Source organism: Lipotes vexillifer, unplaced genomic scaffold (assembly GCF_000442215.2).
Source record: "Lipotes vexillifer unplaced genomic scaffold, Lipotes_vexillifer_v1.1 scaffold263, whole genome shotgun sequence".
NCBI lineage: Eukaryota > Metazoa > Chordata > Mammalia > Artiodactyla > Lipotidae > Lipotes > Lipotes vexillifer.
Window position 1 is genome coordinate 2331102 of NW_006796752.1, and position 22631 is coordinate 2353732.

Below are 22631 nucleotides of genomic sequence, written 5' to 3' on the forward strand. Positions count from 1 at the left end.
TTTAAACATCTCTATTGGAGTATAATTGCTTTACAATGGTGTGTAGGTTTCTGCTGTACAACAAAGTGAATCAGCTATACGTATACATATATCCCCATATCTCCTCCCTCTTGCTTCTCCATCCCACCCTCCCTATACCACCTCTCTAGGTGGTCACAAAGCACTGAGCTGATCTCACTGTGCTATGTGGCTGCTTCCTACTAGCTATGTCTGATGTATTTCTTATCCTTGCACCTCTATAGATAAGGTGTTTTTCCCTTGTAGCTTTTTTCAAGACTTTGTCTTTGGTTTCCTGCAGTTTTAATATGATTCAAAAAAATTTTGACATTTATCCTGCTTTTGGTATACCCTGAACTTCCTGGTTCTATAATTTGGTGTATGTCATTAATTTTGGAAATATCTTGGCCATTATTACTTCAAATATTTCTCCTGCCTCTTTCTTTCTTCCCCTTGTAGTATTCAAATGATGCATATATTACACCTTTTAAAATTGTCCCACAATTCTCAGATATTATGTTCTGTTTGTTTGTTTTCATTATTTCTCTTTGCATTTCAATTTGGGAAGTTTCCACTGACATAAGTTCAAGGTCACTGTTTCTTTTCTCAGCTGTGTCCAGTCTACCCTGAGTCCATCAAATGCATTCCTCATTTCTGTTACAATGTTTTTGATTCCTGGCATTTTCTTTTGATTCTTTTTCTTAAGAGTTTCCATCTCTCTGCTTACATTACCCATATGTTCTTGCATGTCACCTGCTGCTCCATTAGGGCCCTTAACATATTAGTTACTTTAAATTCTAAACCTGATAACTCCAAAATTTGTGTCATATTTCAGTCTGGTTCTGATGCTTGCTTTTTCTCTTCAGACCATGCTTTTCTTGTCTTTTAGCACGCCCTGTAATTTTTTTTGGTTAAATGCCAGGCATAATGTGTCACAGAACAGGAACTGAGGTGAACAAAACTTTCATGTGAGATTTTATGTTCGCCTGGCTAGGAGGCAGGCTGTGTTTAATGTCTGCAGTAGCTACAGGTGCCAGAGGCTTCGGTTCCCTCTAGTGTCCTTGTTTTGTTTTTTCTCCTTTTGTCTTCGGGTTTCCCTAAGAACTCCTTAATCAGAGTCTGTGTCTTGCAGCTCTTTCAGTTGTAACCTGGTTATTATACAGGAGCCCTGGTGACATGGCAGTAGGGTGTGGGCGAGGGAAAGCATTCTATAATCTTAGGATTAAATCTCGGTCTTTCAGTGGGACTGTGTCCCTGTGTGCCTCAGAATTGTTTCTTAGCTTTTTTTTTTTTCTTCCCTTACGTGAAACAGGAAGACTAGAGTTGGCTATAACTGCCCTTCCCCTGGAACAGAAAAGGCTCTGGCAAAGTTTCCCTTAGAGTGCTGGCCTTTGGTAGGGAGAACAGACAGCCCTGGGCCTATTTCAGAATGGTTTCTTTTTTCCTCCTCCTGCCCCAAAATGTGAGGGAATTTTTCTTGGATTTTCACTTTGAGAACTTGGTGGTGTCCTTGGAGGAAAAACCTATGAAAATTTGGGGTTCCCCCTAACACTGGGCCCTCACCATCAAGCTAGTCCACATGCAGCCTCTAGTAATTTGTCAAAATTCCCATTTAAGTGTCCCTATCAGTTTATGGCTCCCGCAGCTTCTGCTCCAGGTTAGCTGATCTTGGCTGTGATTTGCTGTCTTCACTTGCCTGCCCAGATTTCAGGGTGGTGGTTTGCCTTGTGGCCTCAGTTCTCTGATGGGTCTAAAATTCATTGATTTTTATTTTGTTCAGATTTTTACTTGCTTTTTGGGTGTGAGTAACAACTTCTATGCTCTTTGCATGTTGGAGCTGAGCTGTTTGTTTTTCAAATTCCAATTGTAAAACTTTACCACATCCACTGACTCTCCCTTATCCTTTAGCTGCTCCAGGGAAGGAGGAACTAGAGCAGGAACTCTAGGTTCTGAAGTGAACATATGGGGGCCACACCAGGAGCACAACATAGCTCTTTCCTGACTTCTCAGAAGTTGGAAACACTTTTCCTTTGGTTGTTTACAAGGGAAGCTCATTGAGGATCTGTGTTCTGTTAGGATTTCTGCGGTTGTCAAATCACTCTTGTTATTTTCCTTTTTCTGATGATCCTTTTCTGTGTTGCTTTATCTAACTTAGAGATTCTCAGTGTCTGAGAACCAAGAAGTACATCAAATCCCAGTCACTCCAATTCAGCCACTGCTGGGGTCTGGCTAGATAGACAGATGGAGCTGGTTTCTAGTAGGAATGCCTTGATATTTTCTAAGAGTTCTGAAGTTTTTATTTTCCTATTCACAGTTTTTTAAAATAGATTTTATTTATTTATTTATTTATTGGCTGCGTTGGGTCTTTGCTGCTGTGCATGGGCTTTTCTCTAGTTGCCGCGAGTCGGGGCTACGCTTCGTTGAGGTGCGTGGGCTTCTCATTGCGGTGGCTTCTCTTGCTGTGGAGCACGGGCTCTAGGCATGTGGGCTTCAGTAGTCGTGGCACATGGGCTCAGTATTTGTGGCTTGTGGGCTCTAGAGTGCAGGCTCAGTAGTTGTGGCACACGGGCTTAGTTGCTCCACGACATGTGGGATCTTCCCGGACCAGGGCTTGAACCCGTGTCCTGCGCATTGGCAGACGGATTCTTCACCAGGGAAGCCCCATGGCATTGATGGCATTGGCTTTGACAAATATTTGCCTCCTAGAAGCTTTATCAGTAAGATGAAGAGACGTGCAGTAGCCAGTCTTCCACTGGACAGAGCAGGAGTGGCCTGTGTGGCTGCCAGGGTTCAGCCCAGAGGAGACTCCACAACCCTCTGGAAACATCTCCCCCTCTCAACTGTCTTTAAAAACGTTCGCAAAACTTTCCCTCACCTGCTGTGTTACAAAGATCTAACTAAAATAGACCTCCCTATAGGTTTTACCCAAAGGTTAAAAAAAAAAAAAAAGTCCCACTTCTTTTTCACATAAAAACAGTGCAATTGAGAAATGCAAATCAAAACTACAATGAGGCATCACCTCACCCCGGTCAGAGCGGCCATCATCAAAAAATCCACAAACAGTAACTGCTAGAGAAGGTGTGGAGGAAAGGGAGCCCTCCTGCACTACTGGTGGGAATGTAAACTGGCACAACCACTAGGGAGAACAGCATGGAGGCTCCCCAAGCAGCTAAAAATGGAGCTACCATACGATCCACCAATCCTACTCTTGGGCATATATCCAGAGAAAAACATGGTTCAAAAGGATACATGCACCCCAGTGTTCACCGTAGTGCTGTTTACAATAGCCAGGACATGGAAGCAACCCAAATGTCCATCAACAGACGAATGGACAAAGAAGATGTGGTACATATATCAATGGAATATCACTCAGCCGCCAAAAAGAATGAAACAATGCCATCTGCAGCAACATGGATGAATCCAGAGACCATCATATTAAGTGAAGTCAGACAGAGAAAGACAAATATCATATGATATGACTCATATGCAGAATCTGCTTTACCCAAAAGGCTGGGGAGGTTAAGCCTCTTAAGCAGGAGCCATTGTTTCCTTCCAAAGCAGGGGATGGAGGGATCTGCTGAGAACTGAGAAGAGAGGGCCCTCACAACCCCTGGCCTCTGCTTCCTCTGTGGCTGCCCCAGCCAGATCTCCTCATCTCATCTGTTCCTTTTCTCGTCCAAAGTCACATGCAGGACCCATTACATAATTTATGGATCCATTGCAAAATGAAAATGCAGGGCCCCTTTTAAAATGTTATTAAGAATTTTAAAAGATGCCTCCACGGGGTATTAAACCAAGTATGGACCCTTCTGAGCTCAGGGCCCTGTGCAACTGCCCAGGTCACATGCCTGGGAAATGGGTCCTGGTCTCATGATTCATGTGTGTTAGGTCAGGAGCTGGATCTGAGTCTTCTGCTCATGAAGGTGCTATACAAGGTCAGTTACTGGAGGCCCTGGAGCAGCCAGACAGGCAACGGCAGGCAGACGTGCCTCTGAGAACTGGTCGATACTCCACCTTCTGGCCCTGCTTCTCCATCTGTAACAGGGATCATGATACCCTCCCACATTTTTAATCCCTCTAGAATGTGCACTGAATATGAAGTGAGGAAGGAATCTGATTTTTTAAAAATTCTCTAAAGTAGTACACTTTGAAGATTGTTATCTATCCCAACCTTTCAGATAAGCTCAATAGTTCTGATCAGATTTATTATATAATACATCTTGATTTCTACTTTTGTCAGTTATCAGCACCACCCTGACAATCTTCTGGTACTCCATTAACTCAACAGATAATTATTTAGCAGAATATAAAATAGTGATTATCATGATATTGAAATGTTATTACTAGAAAACACAGAAGAGAAATATGTAGAAATGCTAATACTTATATTAGGAGAATGAGCTTATGACTGACTTGGTTTCCCATCTCTTGTATTTTCCAAGTTTGTAATGTATTCATATTATTTCTATATTAAAAAAAATATTACTGATGCCTATCATGAAGAAAGTAATGCCAGGTAATATATATGGGAAAATAAAAAGAAAGAAACTACCAGGTCCTTGATTCCCAGGAGCTTCCCAGGTACTGAGAGTATAAATTACAATGTGAGGTAATATTTAGCTAACATTTCACAAGTAAAGAATCTACATCTTCAAAAATGTTGCAGGCATTGAGTTACAGTCACTGAAATAGCTAGCTGATGTCTCCACGACAATTTTAACTCAAGAGCATGCCAATGCGGATAGTTAGCCTATCCTTTTCTGAAAGCTACTGTGGAAAGGAACCTTCAATTTACCTTAGAACTTCCTCCGTTTTTGCCTTATTTCCCGCTAATAGGTGGCATACGTTGTGCTCTCCTAACCAACTGGCCTATTTTGAGACTGACTTTTTTGTTTTTTTTAACTATCACATTCTAAATGAATTTAATTACTGTGCCATGCTCAGGAACAGTTCTAAGTTTTGTAGGGCTTGAAACAAAAACAACTTGGGAGCCCACTTTAAGATGAGTACAAAATTGGGTACAGGTTCTTCAAAGAGGTTCATGCAAGAGAAGGGCCTGAAGCTTTAGTTCATTACCTTCAAGGTAAATCTCTCTCTGGTCATGGTCCCCAAATGAATTTTTCTCTGTAAAGTCACTTGACTTACAGGTGTGTGTGTGTGTGTGTGTGTGTGTGTGTGTGTATTTAACACAAAATCTATGAAACAAGAAGCTTTTATAATCAATATCTTATTTTAAGCAATACACATGAAAATAAAATTCCTGATAATAAAATAAATTAGAAATCCACATAGTATCTGCTATAGTGGTACCCAGAGAAGCAGTTCGGTGTGGTCACTTAGAGTGTGAATTCTGGAGTCAAACTGCCTGGATTCAAATCCCAGCTTCACCACTTCCCAGCTGGGAGACATCAGGCAAGTCAGATGACCACTCTGTTGCTCAGTATTTTCACCGGAAAAATGGGAACAGGGTCCACCTAATGGGATTGTTGCAGGAATTAGACTAGAAATAGAAGGATAGCAAGATTATTACTTAGTATATGTAAAATACTTAGAACCTGGCACATGGTTAAGTGCAATATAAGGGTGAGCTATTAGTATATTTGTTAACATATCACTTATAATTCAATTTGGCTAACGATTACCATTTTCTTAGCATCTCAAGTGATGCTTTATCTGTAAGATAAAGCTTAGTTTCTTACAAGAATTTTTTTTTAATTTGAAAAGACTCTAAATTCCATCAACAAGAAATGAATTGAGGACTTCCCTGGTGGCGCAGTGGTTAAGAATCCGCCTGCCAGTGCAGGGGACACGGGTTCGATCTCTGGTCCGAGAAGATCTCATAGGTCGCAGAGCAACTACGCCTGTGTGCCACAACTACTGAGCCTGAGCTCTGGAGCCCGCAAGCCACAACTACTGAGCCCACGTGCCACCACTACTGAAGCCCGGGCGCCTGGAGCCCGTGCTCTGCAACAAGAGAAGCCACTGCAACGAGAAGCCCGCGCACCACAACGAAGGGTAGCCCCCGCTCGCCACAACTAGAGAAAAGCCCACGCACGGCAACGAAGACCCAACGCAGCCAAAAATTAATTAATTAATTAAAAGATTTTTGAGTCAGGAAAAAAAAGCTAAACCCACCTTGGTGTGTCCACAAACTTCTCAATCAGCATCGCATCATCATTGAAAGACTTCTTAGCTTCTCTCCGCGCTGATTCTAACTGCTCTTGAAATTCTTCTTTGGATCTAATGATCCTCATACCCTAATATGGAACGATAGTTACGACTACAACATAAGTAACACAAATTAGATAGCCCAAAATGGAAAACACAAGCATGCGCAATCTTACTTTTCCTCCTCCACCACGGATGGCTTTAATCATGACGGGGTAACCGATTCTCCTAGCATGCTCTTTCAGGCATTGGTCTGATTGGTCCTCACCGTGATAACCTTCCACAACAGGCACTCCAGCGGCAGCCATGATGGATTTGGCTGTGCTTTAGAATAAAAAAACCAAGATGTCCTAAATCTATGAATTATTTCATACAAGAGAAACACAAATACTTCCTAGTCTATAAAATACAATGGAACTTTAAAAATAAAACATTCCATAGGTAAAAGGACTACAGTCTGAGACAACAAATATTAATACAAATGTTAAAATATCTATTAGTTTTCTCAATCCAGTTTTCATGTGGTAGCTCATCCCACCTTGTTTTTAATCCCCCAAAACTGATTAACATATTGATTAGAAACACTAATTAGTTGAATATTTTCTGTAACTCACTGTAGTGGCAAATAAATAACTTTTGCTTATGATGACAAAAGGGTATAATTAACATGTCTATTATAGTTAAACCATTTCAATTAGTCTTCCTATGGCTGTATTTAAAAGATATAAACTCAGGCTTCCCAGGTGGCGCAGTGGTTGAGAGTCCGCCTGCCGATGCAGGGGACACAGGTTCGTGCCCTGGTCTGGGAAGATCCCACATGCCGCGTAGCGGCTGGGCCCGTGAGCCATGGCGGCTGAGCCTGCGTGACCGGAGCCTGTGCTCCGCAACGGGAGAGGCCACAACAGTGAGAGGCCTGCATACCACAATTAAAAAAAAAAAAAGATATAAATTCATACCTCTTTATACCCATGTCTCTAATTGCTGATGAAGGAGGACCTATAAAAATAATTCCTTCTTGCTTACACAGTTCGGCAAATTCCATGTTTTCTGAGAGAAAACCATATCCTGGATGGATAGCCTAGAAAGGAGAAATGAAAGGATAAACCTTCTAGTGCTCCACTGGCAGACTCTGATGCAGGTGATGGAAGCTTCCTCTGGGGAGGCCTCTCCCTATACTGGTGATAGGTATACTATGGTCTCTATCAGAATATGTTTCTAAAGAGAGGTTTCTTTAGAACTTTAATACTAAAGTTCTAAAGCCTTACCCAAACCAGAAATATCTATATTTCTTTTCATTATGGTAACACACACATCAAATTTACCATTTTAACCACTGTTCAGTGTATAGCTCGGTGGCATTAAGTACATTCACAATGTTGTGCAACCATTACCATCAGCCATCATCCCCCAAAGAAACTCTATACCTATTAAATAGTAATTCCCCATTCCCTGATAACCTCTATTTTACTTGCCATCTCTATGAATCTGCCTATTCTCCATACCTGATAAAAGTGGAATCATACAATATTTGTCCATTTGTCTCTGGCTTATTTTATTTAGCATGATGTTTTTCAAGGTTGATCCATGTATCACAATTTCATTACTTTTTATGGCTGAATAATGATCCACTGCAGGTATATTCCACATTTTGTTCATCCATTCACCTGTTGATGGACGTGTGGATTGTTTCCATCTTTTGGCTATTGTGAATAATACCACTATGAACACTGGTGTTCAAATACCTGTTTGAGTTCCTGCTTTAAATTCTTTTAGGTATTGGGTTGGCCAGAAAGTGCCTTTGGTTTTTAAGTAAAAATAAAAGACACATTTTTCATTTTCACCATGAACTTCATTGAACAACGTATTCACCCTTTTGTTCCACTACCTTCTGCCATTTTTCAGACAACTTCATAATTCCATCTTCCCAAAACTTTTTATCTTTTTGAGCAAAGAACTGTTCCAGGTGCCTTTTATAGTCTTCCAGGGAATTGAAATTTTTTCCATTAAGAGAATTTTGTAAAGACTAAAATAAATGGAAATCCAAAGGTGCAATGTCTGGTGAATATGGTGGATAAATCAGAACTTCCCAGCCAAGATGTAACAGTTTTTGCCTGGTCAACAAAGAAACATGTGGTCTTGCGTTATTCTGATGGAAGATTATGCGTTTTCTGTTGACTAATTCTGGATGCTTTTCATTGAGTGCTGCATTTAGTTGGTCTAATTGGGAGCAGTACTTGTTGGAATTACTCGTTTGGTTTTCCAGAAGGAGCTCATAATAGAGGACTCTCTTCCAACCCCATCATATATACAGCATCACCTTCTTTGGATGAAGACTGGCCTTTGGTGTGGTTGGTGGTGGTTCATTTCACTTGCCCCACGATCTCTTCTGTTCCACATTATTGTAGAGTATCCACTTTTTATCACCCGTCACAATTTGTTTTAAAAACTGAACATTTTCGTTACGTTTAGATAGAGAATCACATGCGAAAATATTTTTTTTTGCTTAACTTATGTGGAACCCAAACATCAAAGCGATTGACATAAGCAAGCTGGTGCAAATGATTTTCAGCGCTTCATTAGGATATTTTGAGTATGTCAGCTATCTCCCGCATGGTATAATGTTAATTATTCTCAATTAATTTCTCGATTTGATCACTATCAACTTCAACTGGTCTACCCGACAGTGGAGCATCGTCCAGCGAGAAATCTCCAGCACAAAGTTTGGCAAACCACTTTTGACATGTTCGATCTGTCACAGCACCTTCTCCATAAACTGCACAAATCTTTTTTTTGCGTTTCAGTTGCGTTTTTACCTTTCTTGAAATAATAAAGCATAATATGCCGAAAATGTTGCTATTTTTCTTCCACCTTCAGTATTAAAATGGCTACACAAAAATTCAGCAATTTTGATAAGTCTTTTTTATTTATTATTTTATTTATTTATTTATTTTTTTGCGGTATGCAGGCCTCTCACTGTTGTGGCCTCTCCCGTTGCGAAGCACAGGCTCTGGACGTGCAGGCCCAGCGGCCATGGCTCACGGGCCTAGCCACTCCACGGCATGTGGGATCTTCCCAGACTGGGGCATGAACCCGTGTCCCCTGCATCGGCAGGCAGGTTCTCAACCACTGCGCCACCAGGGAAGCCCGATAAATCTTTTTTAAATGCACGGTGATTTGACAGCTGTCACATACAATCTAACAAAATTGTTTCAAATGAAGTTAAAGACAACTCAGTGCTACTAGAGCCACCTTACAGAAAAAACCGAATGAAACTTTTGGCCAGCCCAATATACACGAAATGTCAAGTAATATCAGCAAGCAGGAGTAAAGGGCTTCAGAGTGGTAAGGGGAGTGGGTGGCTGTTTGCAATGTCTCCATATAAAGCTGGCCTAGAACTGAAACCACATATCCAAAAGCTGAAAAGAGCACCCTAGCATAATATTAACTCATTTAGCTTCAGGTCACTATCTGCCGATGTTACCTTTCCAGAAAAAAAGCTAAGAAGCAAACAAAAATTCATAGAGTACTAAAGTCTATATATACTTCAGTGAAAGAGGACCCCCCTCATATTTTAACCTAATCACTTGCAGCTTACTCAGAGTTTTAAGGAATTTATTTAGTAGGCTTTCTAGGCCACAGAAGAGGAAAATCAGTAACTGAATGACAGCAAGACTGCTAAGAGAAACATGCTGACAGTGAAAAGGGAGGAAACAGAGGAAAGCAAAAAGGCTTAAATGGTTTAGTGAGGAATAAGGCAACTCTCCAACTTCAATAGTTCTGAGGGCATTTTTGTTCTTTTAAAATAATAATTAAGTATGTTTAATTATAACCAAGAGAATGTAAAAATAAAAAGCGTATCCAACCCTATTTCAAAATAGTTATATCCAAAGAACATTTCAAAATAAAATCAGTAAGCTTCAGATGTCTGGGAAACTCATGTGAATAGAAAAACCCACATCTTAGTGACAGCAAACAGCAAAATGCTAGATAGTGAATAAAATGCTAAATAATCACAGTTTGATGTCAGCCTGGAGTTTTGCTCCTTTTAAACCAAAGTTTAATTTTAGTCATTTTTCATGAAATGTCAAATACTATTTATATTAGGCAAAGTAAAACAGGTCTACATCCCAGCCCTCCCTGTTTTTTTAACAGCTTTTTTAAAGGTATGCTTTACAATGCATAACATTCACTCATTTCCAGTTTGATGAATTTAGCAAATTTATACAATTGTACTATAACTGGACTACAAATATAATCCGGTTTTAGAACACTTCTACCAGAAGTTCCTACGTACCCATGTGCATAAATGGTCAATCCTTGCTCACAGAACCAGGCAACTACTGACCTGCTTTTTCTCTCTATAATTTTGCCTCTTTTAGAAGTCTCAAACAATGGAACCCTATAGTCCATAGCCTTATATGTATGGCTTCTTAAACTTAGCATAATTTTCTGTGGCTCACCCACAAACGAAAAATGACATACTGATGCATGCCACAACATGGATGAATATAGCACATTTGTTTACAGATTGTATGGATATATCATATTTTGTTTTTTATTAATTTGGATTTTTCCCAGTTTCTGGCTATTATGAGTAATGCTGTTATAAACATGCATGTACAAGTCTTCATTAATTTTTCTCAGCAATGTTTTATAGTTTTCAGTACATAGGTCTTGAACTGCTTTTGCTAACTTTATTACTAAGTATTTGATTTTCTTTGATGTTATTACAAATGTAACTGTTTCCTTAATTTCATTTTCAAAGTGTTGGTTGCTAGCCTCCTTTCTTTTGGAACAGATACTTAATTTGACAGAACCCTGATTAACTAGATAAATACTCTCCCTTCATTACTAAGAAGAAAAACAGCTGTCTCCTTGCAAAAAATAATATTCAAACACATTATGGGAATGGCCTCAAGAAGTTTAACTAATTTCTCTTAGGGTGAACACTTTAATATATCCAAACCACAGTATCCTCGAGCATTTGAATGGATTAAAAAGGAAATCTAGGGCTTCCCTGGTGGCACAGTGGTTGAGAGTCCGCCCGCCAATGCAGGGGACACGGGTTCATGCCCCGGTCTGGGAAGATCCCACGTGCCGCGGAGCGGTTAGGCCCGTGAGCCATGGCCGCTGAGCCTGTGCGTCTGGAGCCTGTGCTCCGCAACGGGAGAGGCCACAACAGTGAGAGGCCTGCGTATGGCAAAAAAAAAAAAAAAAAAAAAAGGAAATCTAACAATACTACTATTACCAGCAGGCTAATTCCAAGCCATCAGGCATGTATCTAGCTGCCAAATCACCCTAGTGGATCACAGGATCGTAAGCCTGTTTAGATTGTTCATCCCATAGGACTAATATGCCTTTAACAATAAAGACAGAAAACTGGCATCATCTCCTACCCTTAAATCTCTGCCAAAATAATTTCTTCCATGTTTTTAGTTTGTGTCTATTCTGCTCTGTGTTTGTTCAAGCACATGCACAGGTCCAAAGTTGTTGTTGTTATTAGCTCTGTCTTCAGCAAAAATGAGATGTGTCCTTTCTGTGGTGGAGGGGACAAGCCATACTCTTCAAATTCTTTTTTTTTTTTTTAACAGTTTTTTATTTTTGGCCATGTTGCGTGGCTTGCAAGATCTTAGTTCCCCGACCAGGGATCAAACCTGGGCCCCCGGCAGTTTAAGTCTGGAATCCTAACCACTGGACCACCGGGGAACTCCCTCAAAAATTCTTTTTTTTTTTTTTTCAAATTCTTATTACCAAGAACTTCCTACCCCAATCTGTGATTCTTATGACATTTGGATTTCCTTTTGGTCAACCACACAGATGACCAGTATTTAGTTAAATAACTTGCTACATTCATTAAAGTTATTTGTCAGTGATTTTGAAACATCTCAAACAAAGTTATTCATTCCTGGTGGCACATTAAAAGAAACTGGAGCACTTTTACAAAACGTTCATGTTCAGAAGCTAATCCAGATAACTAAGGGAATAAGTGAGGTCTGGCAAAAGCTTTTCACTAAAGAATATATACTTACAAAAAAGTGCACATTATAAGTATACAGCTTTTATAAACATAGTTTTCATAAACTGAATACACCTGTGTAGACAACACTCAGTTCAAAAAATAATCACTAGCTTTCCACCAGAGAGCATAAAGCTCCCTTCCAGGTGACTTTAGGCCCCTCCCACAGTACTGTATCAACATTCTCTTTAAAAGGCTCCTCAGTGATTCTAATCTTCAGCCAGCAATTACTACTACTACCTTTTTCCCAGCCAGAGAAGGCCTGAGAAAACTGACTGTCAAGAGGACTAGCCTAATGAGTGTGCTTACCATTACATCTTTTAGATTCTCTCAATACAGCCATGTTACCAGGCAATCACCAGAAATTTAGCTCAAGTGTAAATTTTACTCTAGCATCTATAAAAATGCCTACATTAAAATGGCCACATTTAGAAGTCTACATGGAAACACAAAAGACCCCAAATAGCCAAAACAAACTTGAGAAAGAACAGAGCTGGAGGAATCATGCTCCCTGACTTCAGACTACACTACAGAGCTACAGTAGTCAAAGCAGTATGGTACTGGCACAAAAAGAGACACACAAATCAATGGAACAGGATAGAGAGCCCAGAAAAAATACCCACACACTTGTCAATCAATCTACGACAAAGAGGCAAGAATATGCAATGGAGAAAAGACAGTCTCTTCAATAAGTGGTGGGAAAACTGGACACCTACATGTAAAAGAATAAAATTAGAACATTCTCTAACACCACATACAAAAATAAACTCAAAACAGATTAAAGACCTAAATGTAAGACCAGATACTATAAAACTCCTAGAGGAAAACACAGGCAGTACACTCTTTGACATAAATTGCAGCAATATTTTTTTTGATTCATTTCCTAAAGTAAAGGAAATAAAATCAAAAATAAACAAATGGAACCATATTAAACGTAAAAGCTTTTGCACAGCAAAGGAAACCATTGCCAAAACTAAAAGACAACCTATTGAATGGGAGAAAATGTTTGCAAATGATATGACTGATAAGCGATGAATATCCAACATATATAAACAGCTCATACAACTCAACATCAAAAAAACAAACAACCCGATTAAAAAATGGGCAGAAGAACTCAATAGACATTTTTCCAAAGAGGAAATGCAGATGGCCAACAGGCACATGAAAAGATGCTCAACATCACTAATCATCAGGGAAATGCAAATCAAAACCACAATGAGATATCACCTCACAACTGTCAGAATGGCTACCATCAAAAAGAACAGAAATAACAAATATTGGCGAGGATATGTAGAAAAGGGAACACTTGTACACTGTTGGTGGGAATGTAAATTGGTGCAGCCACTGTGGAGGTTTCTCAAAAAACTAAAAATTGAACTACCATATGACCCAGCAATTCCACTCCCAGGTATATATCTGAAAAAAATAAAGACACTAATTTGAAAAGGTACATGCACCCCAATGTTCATAGCAGCATTATTTACAATTGCCAAGATCTGGAAGCAACGTAAGTGCCCATCAATATATGACTGGATACAGAAGATGTGGTATATGTATACAATGGAATACTACTCGGCCATAAAAAAAGAATGAAATTTTGCCATCTGCAGCAACATGGATGGACTTGGAGAGCGTTATGTTAAGTGAAATAAGTCAGACAGAGAAAGACAAATACTTTATGATATCACTTATATGAGGAAATCTAAAAAATACAAGAAACTAGCAAATATAACAAAAAAGAAGCAGGGAATTCCCTGGTGGTCCAGTGGTTAGGACTTGGTGCTCTCACTGCCAGGAGCCCGGGTTCGATCCCTGATTGGGCAACTAAGATCCCATAAGCCGTGCTGAACGGCCCCCAAAAAACCAAGCAGACTCACAGATATAGAGAACAAACTAGTGGTTACCAGTGGGGAGAGGGAAAACAGAAGGGGCAAAATTGGGGTAGGAGATTAAGAGGTATAAACCATTATGTATAAAATAAGCTATAAGAATATATTGTACAACATGGAGAATATAGCCAATATTTTGTAATAACTGTAAATGGAACATACCCTTTAAAAATTGTATTTGTATATAAAAAAAGAATTCTACGTTTTTGGCAAACTTCTTTCAAAATCACTATGCACATGTCATTCAATGTCCTTTATTACTGGGGTCCTCAACCCCTGGGTCACAGACTGGTACCAGTCCATGGCCTGTTAGGAACCAGGCTGCACAGCAGGAGGTGAGCGGGGGGGGGGGGCGCCAGCAAGCAAAGCTTCATCTGTATTTACAGTCACTCCCCATTGCTCGTGTTACTGCCTGAGCTCCACCTCCTGTCAGATCAGCGCAGGCATTAGAGTCTACTGTGAACTGTGCATGCGAGGGATCTAGCTGGGGAGTGGCTGCAAATACAGATTATCATCAGTGGACTGATGTACAGAGACCATAATAAATCAATTGCTTGCAGACTCATATTAAAACCTTATCAGTGGGCTTCCCTTGTGGCACAGTGGTTAAGAATCCACCTGCCTATGCAGGGGACGCAGGTTCGAGCCCTGGTCCGGGAAGATCCCACGTGCCGCGGATTAACTAAGCCCATGCGCCACAACTACTGAGCCTGCGCTCTAGAACCCGTGAGCCACAACTACTGAAGCCCTTGCACCTAGAGCCCGTGCTCCACAACAAGAGAAGCCACCGCAATGAAAGAGTAGCCCCCGTTCACCACAACTAGAGAAGGCCCACACAGCAACGAAGACCCAACGCAGCCAAAACTAAATAAATAAATTTTTAAAAACCCCAAAAAACCAAAAAACCCCTATTGGTGAGTGGCAAGTGAAAACAAGCTCAGGACTCCCACTGATTTTGTATTATGGTGAGTTGTATAATTATTTTATTATATATTACAATGTAATAATAATAGAAATAAAGTACACAATAAATGTAATGTGCTTGAATCATCCCCAAACCATCCCCCTACCCTGCACCAGGTCTGTGGAAAAATAGTCTTCCACGAAACCAGTCCCTGGTGTCAGAAAAGGCTGGGGACCGCTGCTTTATTAGAAAGATCAATATGATTCTTCTTCCAAGTCAAAGTGAGGGCAAGATTTGCTCCCTTAATTGATAAATATCCTCTTATTAAAGAGCCCTGTAAATTGTAACCCACCAAATTTCCTTTTTGATCAGGGCTGCCAGGAAGAACTAAAGAAGCTTTCCTTGGCCTAAGTTTTCTGACTTAATTCCAACCACTATGCCCCAATAATAGTCCCATATTACTTATTTTTTGCTTTTATCTTAGTCTTAACCACTATCTGTAATGTTGCAAGTCACCTCAAATCCTGAATATCCAGGCAAAATGTGTGAAAATTATTTACTCTTTTCTCATTGTTTGTATTATTAACATAACATCTAACATAATACTAATCCAGATAGACAGAGTTCACAAATTCTCCAGAATTAACATATCATAAATTTGCTATAGAGTCGTTCTTAAAGACATAGGTAATAGGGCTGAGAGTCAGGATACTTTTGTTTAATTCTTTCTCTTTCAATGATGAGACGAGTTTTGCTTTCAAAGCACCTGAGGACCTTGAAAAAATGCAAATTATGCATAAAAATGTAAATTACAGTGGGCTTGGAGTGTGGCCTAAGAAGCTGCATTTCTACCAAATGATGCCATGGACCACACTTTGAGTAGTGAGACTAGATGATTTTGGGTATCACGTATCCTGTGCAGTTTATATTTGTAAAATGGCGGTAATAATACTGTCTAATGTAAGCTCAAACATGCGATAAGTACAAAGTGACAATTATGTTAAAGTCCCTGGATTCCTCAGGGCCTTTTACTCCAAATGATAACTAAAAAGCTTTAGAAACAAGCATCATTTAAATACCTGTGTGTATAAATTAGTGCCTACATTGTTCAGTCTAGAAACTCTGATCCTAAAGAAGAGAACACAGATGCAGAAACACATAAATACAAAACAACCGCATATATTCATTAATTCAAATTAATGACCCTCTGTGCTAGGTCATGGGAATGTTAGGAGGTAGAGAAAATAAGTCTCAGTTGTGGGTTCTTCTCTTAAACGGAGCACAATTGAGTTGAGGAGTCATGATATGCATTAAAATTGTTAAACAAGAAAATGGCTAATTAAGTATAAAGATGACTGGAACAGGAAAGCAAATGCTAAAGGAAAAGGGAGACACCAGTGTGACTAGAGTCAAGAAACTAATTGTAAGAGGCAGGAATTCTAGTGCCAGTGAAGGGTAAGACTACTGCAATTGACTCCTAATTATTCTGCCTGCTGTGTTTGTTACCACCCCACCTTTGCCCCATGCCACCAGCCTATTCCCCACGGGCAGCCACATGATCTTAGTAAAATATAAATCAAATCACCTCCCTCCCCTGCTTAAAATCCTCCAATAGCTACTTAGAATGAAATGCAAACTCCTTACTAAGGCCTATAATGCTCTAAATGATTCTGCCTCTACCACTCTCAGCTTCATCATCTACCACTTTCCTCCTGTGTCAGTTGGTTTTCCAGCTCAAAACCCAACCTTCCATACTGAGTTTAGTGACAGGGCCCTGCAAATTACTGTTCTTGCCAGTTGGTTTCCTATCAGGTTCCACCAGCAGGGGTCACTGCAGGGAAACTGGAAGCCAGGGAAGCTTCCTGTTCTTCCACCCTGGGCAGCAGCAGTTCCTGTGTTTAGTCTCTCTTGGAACTTCCAGAACCAGCCTCATTATGCTCCCTGCAGCCAGGTAGGGCCCCTCCATAGAGAACTGAGCAAGAGCTGCAGAAGGTCCTTCCTCCAACATCTTCCTCAGCCCAAGGGGTCGTTATCAGTATCTGTAGTTTTATCATTAGGTAATTTCAACATACTGTTTTCTCTTCTAGTCCTCTAACACTGGTGGAACTAATCCCTAAATTAATCTCCCTCTGTTGAAATATCTAATGGAATTTCAGTTTTACTAACTGGATCCTAAATGACACAGCCCCTCATTGCCTTCACTCCATCCACACTGAATATTTTTGTCCCTTGAACACAAGCTTATACTCATCTCAGTGTCCTGGCAGTCCCATGTGACTGAACCTTTCTCGTCAAGTGCTTCATATGGCTGGATCCTTCTCATCAGGCAGGTTCCTGTTCAAGTGTCACCTCTTCAAAGAGGCCTCCACTGATCACCCTATTTAAAAGCATTTCCTAACCAGTCTTTACCCCCTTATCTGGCTTTACTTTCTTCCCACCACTTATAACATTCCTAGTTATATTAGTTCTTTACTCGTTTAAATATTGGGTTGGCCCAAAAGTTCGTTCAGGTTTTTCCGTAACATCTTACGAACAAACTTTTGGGCCAACCCAATATTTATTTTCTGCCTCACCTACAAGAGTGTAGCTTCAGACATAGGGTATAAACCGTGTTAGTCATTGCTGCATACATGCTTTTTAAAAGAATATTTATTTATTTGGCTGCATCAGGTCTTAGTTACGGCACGCGGGATCTTCGCTGCGGCATGCGGGATCTTTCGTTGCGGTGCTCAGGCTTCTGTCTAGTTGTGGTGTGCAGGCTCCAGCGTACGTGGACTCAATAGTTGCGGCACATGGGCTCTAGAGCGCATGGGCTTAGTTGCCCCATGGCATGTGGTATCTTAGTTCCCCAACCAGGAATCGAACCCATGTCCCCTGCACTTGAAGGCGGATACTTTACCACTGGAAGTCCCTGCATACATGCTTAGAAGCTGGCACAAAGGAGACCAAGTAACGTTTGCTGAGTGAATAAATGCATGAATGATATGAGAAGGAGGAAAAGAGCATTTCTGGTACACGGAACAATATAAGCAGATGCCTAGAGAAATAAGCATGATGTGTAAAGACAGAGAAAAGTTCATTGCAACCATTAGAAACAAGTGGCGATGAGAAATAAGTTTTGACAAATACTGGAAACTCTTAAAGGCTAGGCTGAAGAGTTTGAACTTTATCTTGTAACCACAAAAGGTTTACTCACTGGGGAATAGGATGAGAAAGGGGTGAAGTTATTGAGGAAAAAATAAAAAGAGCAGGTGGTAATAATGAAACAAGAGTTTAAGAAACATCTGTCTTGCAGTAAAAACAACTGCTAGCAGTTATCTATCTAGCACAACTCATTGGATGGGCAAGGGATTTAGAAGTGGGGAAACCAGCTGAGAATCAGAAATCCAGGTAAGAGATCATAAGGTCTGGCTGTGTGATTAAAAAGAACAACTTCTGGAGACATTTCAAAGAAAGATTCAACACAACTTGGTTCCTATCTTATTTTGAAGGATGACAGATACAGTAACAGCAAACTTTTGAGTCTGGGATATTGGAAAAACAGGGAGCGGGGCCTTAGAATGAGACTGGGAAGTCAAGAGGGAAAAGGATTTCTTTCTTGATTCTATTTTTCCTTGTAATTTAGAGCACCATCTATTTCTCCCAAAGAATCTGATGTTCCTAGGATCTAGCCTTGAAGGTAGAAGAGCTGAATTCCCTCTTAATTTAAATTTGTAATTAAACCCTCCCTCCACCTGTTTCCCCAAAGATCTAAAGTGCACAGGACTCAGTAAGATGGTAGCGTGGCTGAGGAGTGAGAAGCGACACGCCTACTTTACAATAACAATCCCATAATCAAATGGAAAAATCTTGGAAACAGCTAAACATAGAGAACGAGTTCTGTAAATAATAAGCAATTTTGTGTAACCTGTACAAAACTTATTCCTTGGGGCTTCCCTGGTGGTGCAGTGGTTGAGAGTCCGCCTGCCGATGCAGGGGATGCAGGTTCGTGCCCCAGTCCGGGAGGATCCCACATGCCACGGAGCGGCTGGGCCTTCCAGCCGTGGCCGCTGAGCCTGCGCGTCGGGAGCCTGTGCTCCGCGGCAGGAGGGGCCACAACAGTGAGAGGCCCGCATACCACAAAAAAAACAAAAACAAAAACAAAAACAAAACTTATTTCTTTTGCAATGCAAATTTCTTCTTTTTTTTGGCCATACTACGTGGCATGTGGGATCCTAGCTCCCCAACCAGGGATGGAACCTGCGGCCCCTGCATTAGAAGCGCAGAATCCTAACCAATGGACTGCCAGGGAAGTCCCTGCAATGCAAATTTCTTCATGACTCTTTTACCTGTGCAGCGGAGATCTTGGCCACTTGAATGATTTTCTCCATAGAAAGGTAGCTCTGCTGTGAGGGAGCGGGGCCGATGGAATGTGCTTCATCTGCCTGTTGAAGGAATATTACATGCTTAAAAGACCACACAGCTGGAACACACTAGTACACTATACAGAACTGCTGCTGGGTCATCTTATTATTATAAATAAAAATGCTGGCTCCTAAGAACAATGCAAGAATTGAGAAACAGAAGCAGCAGCTCATGTCTATGTTATAAAAATAAGCCAGTTTGGAATCTTTCGCAGGAGGAGGGTACCAAAACTTGACTTTTATGTATAAAACACACAGAGTGAAATTAAAGTGCCTTGGGTTAGAAGGCAAGAGGCATTAGTCACAGTATTATTGTTAGCAACAATAGTAACCTTAAATGTAGTTAATGCCAAAAATGTACAATTTGACAACAGAGACAAAATATACAACAGATGTATACAGTAAGAAATAAAAGTTTCCTTATATAATTATTAGAGTATGATAATACCCCTTCTATACATTTATGAACTATTTTTATATTGTCCCTTAAAACTTTCATATAATCATAGCACCCCTTGAGGCAGACCAGATACACAATATCATTCATTCATTCATTCAAAGACTTACTGAATGCCCACTATGTGCCATGCTTTGAGGTGAAGCTGCCTCTACATCAGTAAATAGGACAAGTGTCTCTATCTAGAGGAAGAGACAAACATCAAACATACATTTACACACTTAATGACAGCTGTGATAAAGGCCAAGAAGGAAAAACAGAGGACACAATGCAGGTAAGAGGAAGAGGATCAGGTTTAGTCTGGTCAGGGAAAGGCTGGGAGGGAAGGTCAAGGGGCTCCTTGACCTGGGACCTGGCCAGGCAAACAGGAGGAGGGGGTGGAGTTCGGAACAAGAATGGAGATGGGGGCAAGCCTCACTGGCAGAGAAAACAACACATACGAAGGTCCTGGGGTGGGAAGAAACCTGGCTCATTTGAGGGACTGAAGGAGGCTTTTGTGGCTGGAGCAATGAATAAGGGGTCAGGGACCAGACATGTGACTGGAAGACAGGGGGATGCAGATTTCAGGGGGCCTTGTGGGAGGTTAAAGCTTTGGATTGTCTCCCAAGGGGACACATGATGAGACTTTTTGTGTTTTTAATTTAAACTTTTAATTCCACAATACACAAATCCATTCTCATTCTAAAGACTGTGAACAATAATACAGAAGCAAAGGAGTCCTTTGGCATTGCCCCTCCCCCTCATTCTAAACTCCTTCCAGATATAACCTCTATGATCAATTTGGGACATACCTTTCCATATCCACATTCCTATTTATTTGAATATATTTATATAAACATACAACAGTTTTAGGATCAAACTCTAGAGTCATCTTCTGCAATTGCTTTTTTCACTAACAGCATGTCTTGAGAGCTCTTTCCTTGCTAGTACACACGTCTACCTCGTTTTTTTATAACAATTGCATAATGTTCCACAGTATGAAGGTACCATAGTTCATTTAATCAGGTACCTCTAAATGGACATTTAAGCTGTAATGGCAAAAGGATGCCGGCAGCATCTTGTGCATGCCTCTAGGTGCACATATGTGTATGTCTCTAGACAGAGATCTAGAGGAGTGTTTGCAGGGCTGGGTGAAAGATATGACATTTTAATCGCTCCTGGTTAATCATCCCTTGAAATGGTGTCACTAATATACATTTCCATCAATAACTTAATTTCTAACCACATTAACACTGAATACTATCCATCTTTTAAATTATTGATAATCTGGAGGATGTTAAAAAGGTTTAAAGCATTTAAAGCATATGAGTAACATGAAAAAATCTGATTTTTAAGCTATCAGTCTGGCTGAAGTGTAGAAAATATTGTGGGAGGGGGTCAAGGGTAAAGTAGGGAGACCACATACAAGGCTACATACAGCATTTGACCAGGCAAAGATGACAGCGGCTTTGACTTAAGGTGCAGGTGGAAGAGGGCAGAAAGAAGTGGCAAGAAACGTTTAAGCAGAATTAACAGCAATTGGAGATTGTCTAGATGGGGAAGGGAAGGATGTAGACAGGGGAGGAAGATGAGAGATATTCAAAGACTCCCAGATCTCTGGCATTATTATTTTTATGAGCGATGGTGTTGCCACCTACTGGGTTAGGGAAGTCTGCAAGAAAAGCATGCTCAGTACAGATGAAAGGTGATGAGTTCAATTTCAGACATACTGATTTGGTGTCCATCCAGGTGGAGGTGTTGAGTGGGAGGCTAGATAGACATGTATCATGTTCAAAAGAAAGTCTGGGCTAGAAATAGACATTTGGAAGTTTTTAGCAAAGCCACAGGACTTGATGATATGATCTAGAATGACAGTATACAGTGAGAAAAGAAGAAAATGGAAGATTCTTAACAGGGGAGAGGAGAAGGAATCCACAGCACAGGAAGACAACTAGCCTTGGACGGGAAGAGGAAAGATGCAGAAGCAGCGAGCAGATTCTGTGGCAGGAAGCTCAATTCTACATCCTCTGTGACTCAAGATCATCTGCTGAGAATAGGTGGTACAGGGAGATTCAGAGGTTGGAATGGAGCAAAATTGGTTTGAGATAGTCCCTGCACAGAATTCAAGGGAAAAGTGGCAGTGTGGAAAGCCCAGGTGAAGCTGGTCATAATTTTACAGTTAAGCCAAGGCTCAGAAACATTAAATGACTTGTCTAAGATCCCTTGGCCAGTAACTGGTAGTTGCTAAGACTGACCTCGATCCTTCTCCTGGTACATCAGGGATCTGGATGTGCACCACTGACAGTGTGATCTGTGGGTCAGCCACATTCTCTGAACCGTTTTAACCAATCCTTGATGAGACAGGACCTTGCCTAGAAGTCAACTACACCACTAGGCACACAGTGTAGTTCCACTGGTGTTACGTTTGGAAAAGGTTCCCAAGATAAATTTTTAGTGAACAGTTTGAACTTACCTACTTAGACACTGTTAATACTAGCAAATATAAACCGTCAACAAAGAAGTAAAATACTGACACGATAAACAAATACAATCACTTACAAAATTTGACTTCCAGTTTTTAACAACGTACCATGTCAACATGCATGGAATTCCTGTCGGCCTCACTATAAACAGCCACAGACTGTACACCCATTTTTTTGGCTGTTCGTATCACCCTGCAGGCAATTTCTCCTCTGTTTGCAACGACGACCTTGGTAATGTTTCGTCCTGTTTAAAGTACCATGAAAACCATATACAAATGTTACCGGGGAATTAAGGAATGAGAATGCAAAATACAGTTGTCCCTCAATATCCATGG

General features: G+C 40.6%; 1 protein-coding gene and 1 non-coding gene across 2 annotated transcripts in view; both read right to left on the reverse strand.

The window, feature by feature from the left end:
* The window catches only part of MCCC1 (methylcrotonyl-CoA carboxylase subunit 1), a 63212-nt gene that overhangs the window by 35257 nt on the left and 5324 nt on the right, over positions 1-22631 (reverse strand). Inside the window, exons 3-7 of the mRNA XM_007468924.1 lie at positions 22404-22540; positions 19303-19398; positions 7122-7243; positions 6342-6489; positions 6133-6254 (exon numbers count right to left, since the gene is read on the reverse strand). Coding sequence (XP_007468986.1) covers positions 6133-6254; positions 6342-6489; positions 7122-7243; positions 19303-19398; positions 22404-22540 — 625 coding nt within the window. The remainder of the gene's footprint in view (positions 1-6132; positions 6255-6341; positions 6490-7121; positions 7244-19302; positions 19399-22403; positions 22541-22631) is intronic.
* On the reverse strand, positions 11799-11871 carry TRNAL-UAA (transfer RNA leucine (anticodon UAA)). Its single transcript has one exon. It is a non-coding gene; the product is annotated as a tRNA-Leu (tRNA).